General features: G+C 43.3%; 1 protein-coding gene and 2 long non-coding RNA genes across 4 annotated transcripts in view; 1 reads left to right on the top strand and 2 right to left on the bottom strand.

Moving 5' to 3' along the window:
* The first annotated feature begins 5,613 nt into the window (after nucleotides 1–5,613).
* On the top strand, nucleotides 5,614–7,401 carry LOC123499015. 2 transcript variants are annotated; one of them, XR_006672863.1, is made up of 3 exons: nucleotides 5,614–5,883; nucleotides 6,530–6,807; nucleotides 7,140–7,401. It is a non-coding gene; the product is annotated as an uncharacterized LOC123499015 (long non-coding RNA). The 2 variants fall into 2 exon arrangements; XR_006672864.1 differs by having other exon boundaries at nucleotides 5,614–5,890.
* A 1,257-nt stretch (nucleotides 7,402–8,658) lies between these two features.
* On the bottom strand, nucleotides 8,659–12,200 carry LOC123499004. Its single transcript, XR_006672862.1, has 3 exons — nucleotides 12,074–12,200; nucleotides 10,164–10,248; nucleotides 8,659–8,949 (listed from the first exon to the last, which is right to left on the bottom strand). It is a non-coding gene; the product is annotated as an uncharacterized LOC123499004 (long non-coding RNA).
* A 793-nt stretch (nucleotides 12,201–12,993) lies between these two features.
* The window catches only part of LOC123498991 (solute carrier family 15 member 2-like), a 7,526-nt gene continuing 3,019 nt past the window's right edge, over nucleotides 12,994–17,500 (bottom strand). The window contains 6 exon segments of the mRNA XM_045246637.1: nucleotides 12,994–13,439; nucleotides 14,410–14,832; nucleotides 15,666–15,703; nucleotides 15,706–16,325; nucleotides 16,765–16,900; nucleotides 17,065–17,231. Of these exon segments, the coding sequence (XP_045102572.1) occupies nucleotides 13,116–13,439; nucleotides 14,410–14,832; nucleotides 15,666–15,703; nucleotides 15,706–16,325; nucleotides 16,765–16,900; nucleotides 17,065–17,231 (1,708 nt within the window). The 3' untranslated portion in view covers nucleotides 12,994–13,115.

The raw sequence follows: 17,500 nt of genomic DNA, 5'->3' as shown, positions 1-17,500 counted from the left end.
CAAAACGTCGCAAACACGTCTTGAAGGAAGGTTGGTTCTCCGCCCAGTCACCACCCACGGGACCTGGCGAGCGGTGGAGCGGCGGCCGGGGCGTCAGGGTGTAAAACTGTGTACAAATGTTGTGTGTGTAATGCAAGGTGTTGGTGGTGACGGTGGTGTGTTGTTGGTGGTGTTTTCAGTGTGTTTTGTATTGGTGGTGGTGGTGGTGGGTGTGTTGGTGGTGGTCATTATTGGTGGTGTGTTCGGTTGTTTTGCATCGTGAGCATTGATTTACTGACTGGCTGATAGATTCACTGACTGACTGACTGACTAACTAACTAACTGACTGATGGATTAACTGACTGATAGATCGACTGTCTTGCTAATAGATTGACTGATTGACTAACTAACTAGCTAGCTAACTAACGGACAGACTGATTATCTGGCTGATTGACTGACCGACTGACAGAATGACGGCACGAGAAAGCACCGTGGGACCGTCACGACGCGGTACGAGCGAGCTAAAAGAAGCGTGTGTGGTGCACGTGGCCAGGCGCGTGTTGCTGTACTCGAGTGTGCACGTGTAGCGACCTGACTAGTGTGTAGAGAGCCCACTGAAGACAAGAGAGGGAAATGATATCGGATAAGCGCCTGACACCACGTATATCTCACCCACGCCTCCACCCACGTCTCTACCCTCCCCCACGCCCGTGCTAGATGGGTCCGGAGACGTGTAGGTCGGAAGGGGCGTGCCGTCAGTGTCCGTCCAGGCGATACGGCACAACACGGTAGGCGGAGGTTGGCGAAGCAGTAGATGAAGCCGTTGTGTCCCTCGCCTATCACTGACACACTCCCGTTCATGATGGCCAAGGTGGGCAGGTGCAGGTACTGGCAGTGGTGGTGGTGGTGGTGGTATTTACATATACTTGTGTGAAGGTAGATAGATAAGCGGGTAATTTGATAGGTTGATAGACAGGGAAATGGACAGTTGGATAAACAAACAGATAGATGGATAGGTAGGCAGATAGATAAGTCAATGAATTCGTTTATAAACAACAAGGTAGATGTGTATGTAGATAGAAAATTGTCTATATTCCTCTACTTAGTATCCTTTCACCCTGGTTTATTGTCAGAAATACTCGTATATAGAGAGTGAGAGAAATATTATAGTCTGTCTTTTAAGCATCTTGTTTCTTGTCCCGCGGGGTTGCCAACACTCGCTGTACAACAAGATACAATTTGATATTTCCTGCTTGGACAAATAACCAAAGCTGGACACGATAACGAAGAGAAAGATGTCACAATAACCAATAAATCGACATGTGGTATTTGTATAAGTATAGTGTCTCATTAGTAAGAGATTTAGTAACAGATAGTTATCATAAACATATATACATGCGTCCTGTCTGCACCTCTGCACAGATTTGCTACGGCAGTGGTGGTGGTGGTGGTGACAACAGTGGTGATGGTGGGTTATACTGATCCATGCACACCCACCCACCCACACACACACACACACACACACACAAGTGAAGTGAAGTGTTGCTATATTACTGACAGTTTTCAGGCAGCGCCACGCACCAGCACCAAATACCAAACGGCAAGACAGCAGTGCAAGCCTTCACCACAACTCTTCACACTGCCTAATCTTCGTCTATTAAAGGTATTTATAAGGCTATTCACTTATTTTTAGGTTTCCTTTACATATGAGAGAGAAAACAGTACGCAAATATCAAAAGGTGATGGCATACCGACCATAAAAAGAGCAAGGCGTCTGTATTATCAGCTGATATTTGTTTCCTTCACTTACCATAGGCCAAACATGTGTCAGAGTACACCCACCAGTCTCCCATTTCATATCTGGTCAAAAGTTGCCTATGTGGCTTAATTTGGGTGTAGTGAGATGATAAAAACAATATATGGAGGTCCGCCGTCTCTGTTCCGGTGTTGCCTCCGCGCCGCCTCCCCCCGTGGTCCCCCAGCCATCACCCTCCCCGGGCAGCTTACTGGGTCAAATACTTTTTTCGAATATTTCCTGACGGTAATATTACGCTTCCATGGTATGTTTTTATGGTTTCTATAAATGTTTCGTTGTGTTTGAAGTGTGTTCCGCGCCTGTGTTGGGTAAATATGTAGCGTTTAGTGGTGTTTTATGGCGTATGTTAAAGGCTTTTTAACGGTCAAAATTTCCCACCTGGAGTTTTGAGCTTTTTCATTTCAAGGTATAAGTGGGCCTTTATGGTAGCAAAAGAGTGCCTCCTCTTTTAAGTGTGAAATCAATCTATTAAGTGAAATATGTGGACTTTGAAATGGTGTTTGGTGCTGTTGTAAAAAGCTCTTATTTTTCTTTATTTTATTTGCTCACGTTTCTGCTTCTCGGTCTAACTCGCTGTAGAATGCCCTAAAAGATAGCTCAGACTCCCAGAAATGTGATAAAATACTTGCCAAGTGAAAATGGCTTGACTTTACAGGACGTTTTAAGAGATTTATGGGTTAAAATGTTTTTGTACTTTTAACGTACTTAATTTAGACCTTTTTTAAAAACCAGTTAAGCTGGAGATATTTTGATATTTTGAAAATTAGTTTAAGTATTTATCACGTCATAAAATAACAAGCATTTGGCCGTGGCTTCGTTTTTCTAAAAGTCATTTTGAAATCAAATGATTTACGTAATTTAGCCGAGTCACCCCGTTCCCGTTCTCTCGGATGACCACAGCCCAGGTAGACTCAGGCTGGCGCCCACTTTTCCAAATCCGCAGTTCGTCAATATTTTGCCTAATATCTAGTGATTTCTACGTGTTTTCGTGTGTTTCTAGGTTCAGGTGTGTAGATAATTGTAGCAGAAGGAGGAAGAAAGGAGAAATAAAGGAGGATAAGGAGGAAGAAAGGAGAAATGGAGGAGGAAGAGGAGCAGCAGCAAAGCTACAATACTTAAGTCACCCTCCATTTCCTGAATATTTTGTCTAATATCTAGTGTTTTGATGTGTTTCTAGGCTCAGACGTGTGGATGGAAGGAGGAGGAAGGAAGAAGGAGTAACAATGGAGAAGGATGAAGAAAAAATGAGAAATAAAGGTGGAATAGGAGAAGAAGCCAAGGTGTAATATTTAGGTAAGTGTCCCTTTTAATCCTAACGTTCTTTATAATGCATACTGTTGGTTTTGGGGTATAGATTTGGGTGTTTTAAGCTGTTCAGTAGTGTTTGGAGTGTTATAAGTATGTTTTGGGTGCATTTCGTATGTTTTCAGTGTGTGTTAGATCTTTTAGGTATATTTTACGTATTTTGAGCTTGTGGATTGAGGTGTGTGTGAGTATTAGCATGTGTTGAGTGTGTTTTGGGAGAATTTTGAGGGATTGGTTGGTGTTCTGAGCGAAGTTTGGGTTTAATTTGAGTGTTGTAAGTGGTGTGAGTGTTTGTTAGGGTTCTTTTGTGTGTTGCGGGGATGATTTCAGTAAATATTGGTGTTTCTAGTGAGTTTGTGTGTTTGGAGGCATTTTGAGCTGTTCTGTTTTTTCTTTAGTGTGTTTTGGGATGTTATTGAGTTTTTAAGAGGGTTTGGTGTGTGGTTTGTCGTGGGTTTGTGTAAGAGTGATTTAGGTGAATACAATGTTTTTAGTAGGTTTTGAGGCCCTGAACAGGCTACCTCAGTGTCAGTGGGCCCTTATAACAAGTGTCATTTATTGAGTACCCGTTTTGTGTGCAGGTGACGACAGGCAGAGTGAGGTGGACGTGGCGGAGGCTGTGGGTGGTGAATTCACGGCGCAGGATAGCCACACCTTGCACCACGCGACTGCCTGCAGCTGTTCACTAAGGTCGGAAACGCCTGTACCTCCATGGAAATGTGAGTGTGTAGAGGCGTGGTGCTTGTTGTTGTTGTTGTTTTCGTGTTAAAATTTGTTTGGGCTCTCTCTCTCTCTCTCTCTCTCTCTCTCTCTCTCTCTCTCTCTCTCTCTCTCTCTCTCTCTCTCTCTCTCTCTCTCTCTCTCTCTCTCTCTCTCTCTCTCTCTACTACTACTACTATTACTACTACTACTACTTTTTGCACCTTCCACGTGAATTCACATCATGTACCACACTTTGATTTGCCCTCGCGATGGGTGCCTTGTGTTAGTCATACACGTGTCTGCCCTTCACCTCACTAACTTCTTCATCACTTGGGCTACTCATCACACACACACACACACACACACACACACACAGAGAAAGAGAAAGCCTATTCGTCTTAAGCGGCGGTGGCAAATTATATGTAGTTAATTAGTTGTACGTAATGATAAAAAGATTTGCTACTTGATATTTACAATTTAGCTTATGTTATCTTTCATTACTCATGTTGTGTTAGTTATTTATCTAGTTAGGTTATCTAGTTTAGTTAAGCCTATATGATTTGGTATTCGGTGTTTACAAGTGACTATCGTGAGGGTGGTGGTTAACCTTCTAGTACCAGGACGTGTTTCCATATTCATTCTGCTTACCAACTGGTGATTGTATACAGCTGCAGAAACACATGTTGGGATTAGAATAGTAAAGACTGTGATCATTAGTCTTTTGAGCTCCACAGACCCTTCCTAACGCGAATAAAATCGTCTAATCGCACTCCAAGGTAAAAATGCGTCAGAATTGAAGGGATTGTGTATTGGTAGGTTAACTGAAGGGTGTGTGTATCAAGAACTATCGCTACTAAGAGTGGTTACTTGTCCTGATTGTCAATAGCTGTCCTACCAACGAACACAAAAGCCTTGTTATAACACCGCCACAGTCACTACTACTACTACTACTACTACTACTACTACTACTACTACTACTTTCCGAGGCGTGAGTTACGTGATGGCAGGCACAGAACTCGTCCACACACGCACAAAACACAATGCATTTGCTTCTTCACTCTTCCTTTGCATGTTATAAGACGCCGCAGCTCATCGGCACTCGCGATTCACTCCGAGGGAAAGGGAAAAAGTTTTAATGTGTTCAGAATTTGTGGAGATGGCCCGCCTGTTCACTGCTCGCTCCTGACACGATGGTGGTGGTGGTGGTGGTGGTGCAGGAAGGTGTATGTAGGTGCTTGCTGGACACACGCTGCTCATCACTACTACTACTACTACTACTACTATTATTATTATCTATTTATTTATTTATTTATTTATTTATTTAATATTATTTTAGTACTACTACTACTACTATGTTATTATTTTATTTATTTGTTTATTACTACTACTACTACTACTACTACTACTACTACTACTACTACTACTACTACTACTACTATACATATTATCATCATCATCATCATCATCCTATCATTATCATCATCCCTACAATCACCATTACTGGCGGTGTAATAATTCAAAGAAGCAGAGTTCACCAGCCCCATCCCTGCAGATCACTAACCTAGTGACCTCCATAGACTCTTGGTAATGGCAACAAAATGGTCTAACCGTGCACAAATCTCAAAGTACAAATGTGTCCTAGTATTGAAGGGTTTAAGAGAGGTAGTTTAATGGCTAACCATTGCATCAACTTCATCACCACTCTCGTTAATGGCCACAGTCTTCACTGGTTTGGTTCCTGGCAGCGTTAAACCACCAGTTTCATATGCTCGTTTGCCCTCAAATTGCTCTTTCCTTATTGGCAGGTTGGGGGGGGGGTGAGAGACGAGAACCGAAGGAAGGTCAAGAGTTCAGAACACCAGCCGGACCATTGCTCATCCAGACACCACGCCCGCAACACCTCCAGTCACCACGCTACCACCGACCCGGCGAGTCTACGCAGCCTAGTGACCGCCTGTGGCTTGTCGTTGGGTGTGACTTGCAGAACAGCAGCGGGGAGGTTGACCTATGTGACGGTAGTTTCGTGCGGCGCAGTGTCGTTTCACACAGCACAGCACAGCACAGCACAGCACAGCGGAGAGGTTGGTGGTATGTATATGAATAAATAGTGGAAGGGTGTAGGTGTTGTGTGCGTGATGACATAAGTTGTTCGTTGGGTTCAGGAACTTGTGAGTAATGTTGACTGATAAAGGGAACCTGGTTTGTGTAGGATGTGTGGTGTGTATTGGAAGGTTAACTGAAGGGTGTGTCTATGAAGAAATATCGCTACTAAGAGTGGTTACTTGCTCTGATTGTCAATAGCGGGCAGATGGTCGTTCATTCACTAGTGTAGTTCGAGTAACGTGGGTTCAGAATAGATTTGGGTAATGGCTGTAGCAAGTAAAGGGGTTTTGTGGTCATTGTAGGTATGTAGGAAGGAAGAATTGCGCTTAACTACTTCAGTAGTGGGACGCAATTTCATCTTGATATGTGTGATTGGATAATTCTACTGATACAAAACGTGTATGCATGTCACAAGGTTAATGGCCAGTGGAGAGGGGACAATATGGATGAAAGAGGGTAGAAGACGAAGAGGTGGATAGTTTGGGTGGTGGAACTGTGTAGAGACGAGTGAAAGGCTGGTTAAGGCAGCGAAGTAGTTTTAAGACCTTGTGGCGTGTTAGTTTTAGGGATGATTAGTTCACAAGTGGAAAAGATGATTTTGTTCATATTGTTTGTCCATTACAGGAGTTGGCAATCCAAAGGCCTGACAACAGCGATAATGAGCCTCGTCTACCATCGAGTCTAGTTTACCATTGACAACGCCCCCTACCAACACCACTGCCTCGCCACCGCCGTAAGATCTGGGAAAGACTCTGCCTTGCATCGCGCCCACACACGCTGTATTCTAACGCCGCCACTGAAAGATACTGGCTGAGTGGGTGATAGGAAGGCAGGTGTGGTGTTAAGGCGTATTGGCGACGAGAACCAGCAGATGACGTGACACGGAAGATTCCACTAACCAAGTAGATGAATGTGTGGCAAGATTGGTTGTGTGGGAGTGAGAGGATCGGGTTTCTGGAAGTTTAAGGGGAGTGTGACGTGTGTGGCTTACCGAGACTGGCCTGGAAGACGTGAGATTGAAGGGATGGGGTGTCATTACAGGTAAGGGCCGAGATGCTGCGTAAACACGGGAGACGCTGGGAGAAGAATGAGGGAGAAGGGTGTAACTGGAGAAGTGGTGTAACGAGAGAGGAGGGCGAGTGAGAGGCTGATTGAGGCAGTGAATGTGTGTAGTGTGGAACAGTGTGGCGTGGTACATGTGGAGATAATCTGTTAATTTGTTTGTCCATTACAGGAATTGGCGATCCAAAGGCCTGAGTGCAGAGATCCCGTGACTCCTGCACCATCAGGGAGGGACTCTGACATCCCGTGGCCTTCACTGACCGCCAGTGACACCGCCGCTCCTCGCATTGGGCCTTCACTGCCGTCCCGTTAACATGTCCCGCCGTCGCTGCTAACACGTCCCGCCGTCACCGCTACTGCCACCACCACCACCGCCTCCATCATCCAGTGAAAGATTCTGCCTCGCATCAGACGTCCTGCCGCTACCACCACCACCACCATAGTGTGTCACTGTACTTGATGTGTCAAGATTGAATAATAAATTGTGATTAAATCTTTATGGATTTGGTCAATTTCCTTCCTGGGAATAATTGTGGCTGACTTCAGTAGTGAGTCGTCGCCTCGAGCTGTCCTGGGTCACTGTCTGACCCACCAGTGTTGCCTCCGTTAACCTACACTGTCTGAACAATTACCATCACAAATAAAAACAAGCTAAATCAACCTGAGATTTTTTATTTATCGCAAATAATACAAAACAATGGATGGATGGATAGCTTAGGGGGAAAAAGTAGCGAGAAATTGAGAAAAGGGAAAAAATAGCGAGAAATTGAGAAAAGCTGAAAAATCTGAAAAACAAACGAAAAATCCTCAAACTAATAAAAAATTCCAAATTATTATTAATTGCTCTACTGGGCAAAAATCTGGTCAAAAAGGTCCTAAAACCCCAGAAAATTGCAAAAATGGCGAAAAAAACCCGTGGCTGTAAAAACTACTGAAAAAATCCTCAAACGAACTAGCCCAAAACACGGCAAAATATGTTGAAAATGGTCCAAAACCCCAAAAATGGCCTAAAAACCCCCAAAATTGGCCCTAAAAATGGTACTAAGTCGAAACTACTCGAAAGTGTCTCCGGAGACGAGGCAGATGCATATTGGAGCTCAAATTAAATGCAAGAGTCTCCCTAAACTTTTATTGAACAATTGTTTACATTATTACATTGCCTGGAACGCTACAAATATTTACAACTTATACAAAAATTAATACAAAAAATAAATAAGACAAAAGATATAAAAGAATACAGTGAAAAAACTCTACACAAATTTTCAACTTAGTATAAAAACAGTGAGCAAGATTTAGACACTGATTCTGAGTAACAATAAAGAAAATAATAATAAAAAAATCAACTAAATAAAAACAAACAATAAATAAAAAGTGATGAAATTGAACATTGAAAATCAACAAAATCCAAACAAGCGCTAAGAAAGTGTACAATAATGAACAACTTAATATAAAACACACATTTACAACAATTTACAACTTAACATCAAAAAATCTACACAAATTTTTCAACTTTGAAAAATTATAAAACAATTTTCAACTCAACAAAATATTTGAAACAATTTTTCAAGTTAACAAATATTCAAAGATAAAAATGTTGGGTTTTCAAGAGAGAGAGAGAGAGAGAGAGAGAGAGAGAGAGAGAGAGAGAGAGAGAGAGAGAGAGAGAGAGAGAGAGAGAGAGAGAGAGAGAGTAATAATATATATGAAAACAATACACACACACACACACACACACACACACACACACAGCTTTCATGACAAAAATAACCAGTTTTTACAAAGCTTCGTGAAAACACCATTAACCCCTTCAGTAGGGTGACACATTTCCATATCCCTTGTGGTGACTATTTGGTGGGGGATTAAAAGAGTGAAGACTGTGGCCATTAATCTTGCGACCTTGGCCTGGCTTGACTTGGCGATGCAGTGTTCCCGGCAGCAGAGTGTCTCCTTACCACCATTCAGGGTCTCTTGACTTGGCTTCTCTGTAATGAGAGGTGCACTGCTTACATTGAGTCACCTTTACCTTTTTGTAGGGTGTTTACAAATGAGAACCACATGCCAAACTGTCTAAGATGCACTCAAAACATGCCAAACTGTCTAAAATGCACTCAAGACATGCCAAACTCTAAAATGCACTCAAGACATGCCAAACTGTCTTAAAATGCACTCAAAACATGCCAAACTGTCTAAAATGCACTCAAAACACGCCAAACTGTCTTAAAATGCACTCAAAACACGCCAAACTCTTAAAATGCACTCAAAACATGCCAAACTGTCTTAAAATCCCCTAATAGCTTGGCAAACTGTCTTAAAATGCCCTCAAATATGCCAAACTGTCTTAAATTTCCCACATAACATGCCAAACTGTCTTAAAATGCCCTTAAATATGCCTAACTGTCTTAAAATGCCCACATAACATGCCAAAGTCTTAAAATGCCCTCAAGCATGCCAAACTGTCTAAAATTGCCCTCAAAGCATGCCAAACTGTCTTAAATTGCTCTCAAAACCTACCAAACTGTCTAAAATACCCTCAAAACATGTCAAACTGTCTTAAACTACCCTCAAAACATGCCAAACTATCTGAAATGTCCTTAAAACATGCCAAACTGTCTCAATATGCCCTCAAAACATGCCAAACTCTTAAAAGGCCCGCAAACATACCAAACTCTCTAAAAATGACATCAAAACATCCCAAACTCTTAAGTTACCCTCAAAACCTACCAAACTGTCTAAAATGCCCTCAAACATGCCACACTGTCTTAAATTGGCCTCAAAACCTACCTGACTGTCTAAAATGCCCTAATAGTATGCCAAACTGTCTTAAAATGCCCTCAAAGCATGCCAAACTGTCTTAAATTGCCCTCAAAAACTACCACAAACTGTCTAAAACGCCCTCAAAACATGCTAAACTGTCTTAAACTGCCCTCAAAACATGCCAGACTGTCTCAAAATGCCCTCAAACATGCCAAACTATCTTAAAATACCTTCTAAACATAACAAGATGTCTCAAAATGTCTTCAAAATCTGCCACTGTCTCAAAATGTCCTCAAAACATATCAAACTGTCTCAAAATGTCCTCAAATCATCTCAAACGTCTTAAAATGCCCTGAAAACACAACAAACTCAAAATGCCCTAAAACCTTACCCAACCCAACCTAACCTATCTAAACCAACCTTACCACACCACACCACTGACCTGCATAAGGAAGGGAGCCAGTGTAACTTCAGCGATGAGTGGCCACCTCCTCTCGGGTCACAGTGAGATCGCAGTCCAGGGATTTCTGCGGCAAAGGTCAGAGGTCACACAGGTCACGCTGGGACAGTAATAATAGTAATAGTATTATAGTCTGACCGAGCTTAATTTACGGCTATGGGGGGGCGAGGGGAACTCTACAGTGCTGCCACGTTTCCAAAAAATGCGATGTGAAATGGAAGTTATTGGTGTACAAGGCATCGCAAGTACCATCAATTCAGATGTATAAAATTTCAACTTGTGTATATAGATGGCTGAATCAACAGTATGCATAAAAAACTATATAGTACCATACAAACATGGCATACATATTGAACAGTGTTGCTGATATCAACTGTAGTAACTTATAATGGTACTTAGCGTATGTTTAGGGTGTGTAATAATATCAGCGTTACAGATATAAGATAATGAGCATGGAAAAAAGAAATAATCTATTATCCAAAGTAAAAAAAAAAAAAGTAGAAGTCTTGTGAGTGGCGGCAATACTGATGAACCCAGCCTGGCCAGGCCGAATAGCCTCACCTTGTAGTACCAGATGTTGCTATAATTATAAGATAAAATGCTCACATTTACTGGCTTTTACAGTAATTTCAAGGGTGAGGCATAATCGCATTCATAATTCGTAAGCCAAGCTAATGTGTAGTTTCTATTTTTACAAAATAGTAGGTATATGCCAATACCTAAGTGAAAAAAAAAAGCATTTTTCACTTGTGAGCGGCAACTCTTCCACACCCAGCTGGTGGCCTTGACACATTGTGGTGGCGACGTGACTGACCTCGTGCCACTCACTTATATATATATATATATATATATATATATATATATATATATATATATATATATATATATATATATATATATATATATATATATATACAATTATAAATGACTCTTTCTGCTTACCTTTGATTCTTTAGTAAGAGAGAGAGAGAGAGAGAGAGAGAGAGAGAGAGAGAGAGAGAGAGAGAGAGAGAGAGAGAGAGAGATTAACAGAACAGTAGTGAAAACGTGGCAACACTGTACAGAGACGCTCGCCCCCATGGCCGTAAATTAAGGCTGGCAGACTATAGTACAGTAAGAATGCCAGGAGGGAGGGAGGGAAGGAAGGAAGGAAGGAAGGAAGGAAGGAAGGAAGGGAGAGGAGGAGGAGGAGGAGGAGGAGGAAGGAAGGAAGGAAGGAGGAGAGGAGGAGGAGGAGGAGGAAAGGAAGGAAGGAAGGAAGAGGAGAGGAGGAGGAGGAGAAGGAAAGGAAGGAAGGAAGAGGAGAGGAGGAGGAGGAGGAGGAGGAGGAGGAAGAAAGAAAGAAAGAAAGAAAGAAAGAAAGAAAGAAGAAAGGAAGGAAGAGGAGAGGAGGAGAAAGAAAGAAAGAAAGAAAGAAAGAAAGAAAGAAAGAAAGAAAGAAAGGAAGGAAGGAAGAGGAGAGGGGAGGAGGAGGAGGAAAGGAAGGAAGGAAGGAAGGAAGGAAGGAAGAGAAGAGGAGGAGGAAAGAAAGAAAGAAAGAAAGGAAAGAAAGAAAGAAGAGAAGGAAGAGAGAGAGAGAGAGAGAGAGAGAGAGAGAGAGAGAGAGAGAGAGAGAGAGAGAGAGAGAGAGAGACTCATTAGAACCTTACAAATAGCTGCAAAAACCCTTAAAACTTCAAGACAGTATACTCCAGTGACGAAGGTTAAGACACACAATCCGTCACTTCGGGGAAACTCTCTCTCTCTCTCTCTCTCTTGAAGCACGAAACGGTTCTGAAGCAGTCTCGTAACACACACACACACACACACACACACACACACACACACACACACACACACACTCTCTCTCTCTCTCTCTAGTAGGCAAATCAATAATGCATCACCTCACTCACCTCTCAGTCCAGAATACTTTGCCAATTCGTCACCAGAAGGGAAAACTCAGGAGCAACTGCCGACACTTCCCTCCTTCCTCACCATGTTGGGAGTGTGACGTCACTTCCTTCTCGCTGCTCATTGGCCAGCACGCTCACTCAAATCAGAATCTAAGTTAGTTTGTTTTTATTTGGTCTAGAATGTTTTGGGTGTTTTTAGAATGTACTTGGTGATTTGTGGAATGTTTTTTGGTGGTTTTCAGAATGTTTGGGTGTTTTTTTGAGTGTTTTTGGTGATTTAGAGAATGTTTTTGGTGTTCGTGATTTCTAGAATGTTTTGGTGTTTTCTTTTAATGTTTTTGGTGATTTCTAGAATGTTTTGGTGTTTTTCGGTTTGTCTAATTTTTGTGTTGTGTTTTTTTTTATTATTAATCTTGTTTTTCTTTTGTTTTCTCCGCTAGTTTTCTCTCTCTCTCTCTCTCTCTCTCTCATTTTTCTTGTTTTCGTATCTATTATCTCGTTTTTCCTTTGGTTTTCTTGTTTTCCTCATCTCTCTCTCTCTCTCTCTCTCTCTCTCTCTCTCTCTCTCTCTCTCTCCAGTAATAAAACTCACACGCATTAACATAATATTTACTTTAATAAAATCGCCTTCCCTGTACAGTAAGTGTATATAAAGTTTTCTACAATAACATACGAAGTCTTCTAAAAAATGCAACTATACAAAAAAACACCATGAAGAAAATGGACGTTAAAATTGATCACAGTTCATTAATTCTTGTTGTATTCGTGGCAAATTGGTGATGGTGATGATGGTGATGGCAGAGAGAGAGAGAGAGAGAGAGAGAGAGAGAGAGAGAGAGAGAGAGAGAGAGGATGACAGACAGACAGATAGAGAGATTGAGAGAAAGGAAGAATAGAAAGGAAAGAGAAAGCAAAGAAAGAACAAGAAAAGGAATAAGAATAAGAACAAATAACGAAGAAGAAGAAAAATATGGAAGCAAACACACACACACACACACACACACACACACACGCAAACACACTCAAACACACTCAAACACACTCAAACAGCATGATCATCAACAAAACCCGGATTAGAATGAGCAGATTTCTCCACCTCCTCTTCCTTCCTTCCTTTCCCAGACACAGACGCAGAAGACGAGGAGGAAGAAGGCTTTGAATCACCATTAGCAGCATTCAACCCTTCATCTGAGCTGGAAACCGATGCTCCTTCGCTCCTGTGGTACCATTTAAGGAGGAACACGAATATAATGGTGTTTAATCCCATGAGAGCCGCGTAGAGGAAGGATTCATTGGACGCGCGGTGTTTGAAGGAACCTGTAGCCGCTGCGATTGCATTCAGCCCAGCAAACAGCCATAATCCGATCTGGAAACAGAGAGATAGAGAATTAGAACGTCTTAGAGGAGAATCAAGGACTGGAGGAGAGATAAAAGGGTCGGAGATAGAGAGATAGAGGATTACAGAGACCTGAAAGAGAATTAAGGAGAGGAGAAATAAAAAGGTCTGGAAATAGAGAGATAGAGGATTAGAACGTCTTAGAGGAGAATCAAGGACTGGAGGAGAGATAAAAGGGTCGGAGATAGAGAGATAGAGGATTACAGAGACCTGAAAGAGAATTAAGGAGAGAAGGAGAAATAAAAAGATCTGGAAATAGAGTTAGTAGGATCTAGAAATAGAAAGATAGAGAAATAAAAGGACCAGGAAGAGAGAGAGAGAGAGAGAGAGAGAGAGAGAGAGAGAGAGAGAGAGAGAGAGAGAGAGAGGAACGATAAACAAGAGCTACACTGCAGTTCTTAGGTCAGTATTCAGAATCACTCTTCTGTCACCACGAGTATTTTCCAAGGCCGCAGAGGTGACTAGCGGGGTTTTCAAGAGTGTTTCTCCAGTTAATAATGTAGAAATCTTGTCACTCTGCCTCTAGAACAGTAAAAACACCTTAAAAATCGCTCTTCTCTGTCACCACGAGTATTTTCCAAGGCCGCAGAGGTGACTAGCGGGATTTTCAAGAGTGTTTCTCCAGTTCATAATGCAAAAATCTTGTCACTCTGCCTCTAGAACAGTAAAAACACCTTAAAAATCACTCTTCTCTGTCACCACGAGTATTTTCCAAGGCCGCAGAGGTGACTAGCGGGGTTTTCAAGAGTGTTTCTCCAGTTAATAATGCAGAAATCTTGTCACTCTCTATGTAAAAACACCTTAAAAAAAAATTCGTATAAACTGAAATAAAATCTTTTGAAATAGTGGACGTGAAGCGTAGAAGCGTTTGAGAATACGAACCTGCTAACTTTTCTCTCTCTCTCTCTCTCTCTCTCTCTCTCTCTCCACAACACCTTACCGTAATAGTGAACAAGTTGGCAGCCTGTAGCGTTGACTTCATGGCGAAAGGAGCTTGTGAGTAGGCGAAATCCATGCCGGACACAGAGAAGAGAACCTCGCCGATGGTAATGAGGAGGTACTGAGGGAACAGCCACATCATATGAACTTGGGCAGGCGGCGTCATCTCGTACACAAAGGTCTCCGCGCCGCTGCCAGACACCACCACGTCATACACCCCATCCTGCCTCACAAGGGCGTCTCCCACTGTGTCCTGCAAGGCGCCAAAGGGTCCCGGTCTGGCCACGACTTTGTAATCCTGCGGGCTCAGTTTTTTAAAGGGTGTCCACCTCGGCCCGCTTCCCTCCAGGGTGAACGGCTCCTCCAGGGTGTCATATTTTAGGGTGAGGTTGTCCACACTGCCGTCCGGGGTGATAATTCGGATCTGTTAGGGTGAAGTAGTGATGGTAGGATGACGCAGGGTGGAATGGTGATGGTAGGATGATGATAGGGTGAATAGGGTGAAATACGTGACGATAGGGTGAAATAGGGTGATGGTAGAGTGACGATCGGGTGAAACAGGGTAAAACAGGGTATGCTAGGGTGATAACAAGGTGAAATAGGGTGAAACAGGGTAAAATAGGGTGTGGTAGGGTATGCTAGGGTGATAACAAGGTGGAATAGGATGAAATAGGGTGGTGGTAGTAATGATAGGATGAAATAGGATGAAACTGTAAAATATGATGATGATAGGGTATGCTAGGGTGATAACAGGGTGAAACATGATGAAATAGGGTGATTGCAGTGATGATAGGATGAAATAAGGTGGAATAGGGTGATTGTAAGATGAAATAGGGTGACGATAGGGTGAAACAGGGTGAATAGAGTTTTGCTAGGGTGATAACAGCTTAAGATAGTGATGATGATAGGGTGAAATTAGGAGAAACGGTAATGGGAGAGTGAAATAGGGTGACAGAATGATGATAGGGTAAAATAAGGTACTGATAGGGTGATGGTAGGGTGAAATAGGGTGACAGGGTGTTGATAGGGTGATGGTAGGGTGACACAAGATGAAAGGGTGACGGTAGGATATGCTAGGGTGAAATAGGGTGATGATATGAATGTTCTAGGAGGTTATCATAAAAACAGAGTGACCTAGAGTGATGTTGAATGAATTAGGGTGATCTAGGATGCCTGCAGGGTGAAAGTGTGAATCTGAGAGTGAGAGGTGAGATAGGGTGACGTGCGTGCGTGTGTGCGTGCGTGCGTGGACCTCACCTTAGCCTCAGCATCCTCGTCCTTGATGTAATCCAGGGTGGGGGCAGAGGGAGAGGACCAGTGGGGGCCATCACCAGGGTAGACTCATGAGCACCAGTGACAGGCACCACCACCCTCACCTCACCACCACCGGAGTAGCAGATAGCCCTCACCACCACCTCCACCTGGTCACCATCCACCTCAAAGTCCTCAGGCACCAGACGCCCGCCGGAGAGAACCTGGGACGCCTCTAGATTTGGCAGGGAGACTGTGGCGGGGCATGGCAGGGCGTTATACACGTGCACCCTGGCGTGGGACCCTGGCAGAATGACTTGCTCCACGCTGATGTTGACAAGAGCATACACCACAAAGGCTGACACCGCGAACACCATGCCTACGATCATTCTGGAGGTGGTTTTGGTGAGCAGGCCAGCGCGGGTGAGGAGAGGGTACACCACGACATCAAAGAGAGGGATGAGGGTGATGATTAGCAGCGGGTTGACAGTGGAGGACATTTCAGGAGGGATGCGATAGGTCCCAATAAGGCCGTCCAGTCGCTTGGCTTGGAATATCATGCCGGTGGAGGTTTGGTAGAACAGCGCCCAGAACAGCGGGAAGGTGCAGAACAGACACAGTACCCGCAGTGTTGTCTTCACGTCCCGCACCAGATCACTCGAGAACCTGCACCAACACAAGGGAAGTCAGAAGAACAACAAACAAAAGAGGATTGCAAAGGAAGACGAAGGAGGAACAAAGAAGAAGAGGAGGATTATAAAGGAAGACGGAGGAAGAATAAACAGGAGGAGGAAGATTAAAAAGGAAGACGAAGGAAGAACAAACAAGAGGAGGATTGTAAAGGAAGACGAAGGAGGAACAAAGAAGAGGAGGAGATTTATAAAGATCAAGGAAGAACAAACAGGAGGAGGAAGATTACAAAGGAAAACAAACAAAAATAACAATAACAGGAGCAGGAGAAGGAAGAGAAGAAACACAACTAAGAGAAAGACAAGGAACACATCTTATCTCCAAATCTCTTCCTTATCTTCCTTATCTTCAAATCTCTTCCTTATCTCCAAATCTCCCTTTCTTATCTCCCCGTCCCATCCCTGGCCCGCCTTACCTGTCCAGGGAGCGGTCCAACCAATGGTCCACGGGTTTCCTCTCCTTGTCCCAGCTCTTCCTGACGGCGTGGCCCATACAACGGATTGACTGCAGCAACATATTGTCCGGGGGCGCCTCCACGTACCGCGACCGCCCTGCAAGAAGAGGAGGAGGAGGAGGAGGAGGAGGAGGAGGAGGAGGAGGAGGAGGGGTTAGTTATTAGAGAGCAGAAAAGAACAGAAAGAAAAAATAAAGAAGAAAAAGAAGAAGAAGAAGAAGAAGAAGAGGAGGAGGAAGAGAAGGAATAGCATTATCTTACCTAACGCAAAGACGAGAGTAGAGGCAGCCATTAGACCCACAAGGATGACGTAAGGAAGGAAGTAACAGTCATCACCAAAACACTGTACGGAGTCTCTTAGTTGGGCCGTCATGAGCTGTCCGAGGAAGGCCCCAGCGTTGATCATCCAGTAGAATGCGTAGAAGAACCTGGAGGAGGAGGAGGAGGAGGAGGAGGAGGAGATGTAGTTGTGGTATATATGAAATTACTCTGTCTCTCTCTCTCTCTCTCTCTCTCTCTCTCTCTCTCTCTCTCTCTCTCAAAAAAAAAAAAAAAAAAAAAAATCACCCTTTAACTCTCACCAAAACCACACACACACACACACACACACACACACACACACACACACACACACACACACACACACACATAAAACACCTTTAAACTCACACACACACACACACACACACACACACAC

The sequence above is a fragment of the Portunus trituberculatus genome, chromosome 8, assembly GCF_017591435.1.
Source record: "Portunus trituberculatus isolate SZX2019 chromosome 8, ASM1759143v1, whole genome shotgun sequence".
NCBI lineage: Eukaryota > Metazoa > Arthropoda > Malacostraca > Decapoda > Portunidae > Portunus > Portunus trituberculatus.
Note: the sequence above shows the minus strand (reverse complement) of the source record. Positions and strands in the feature narration are given on the sequence as shown.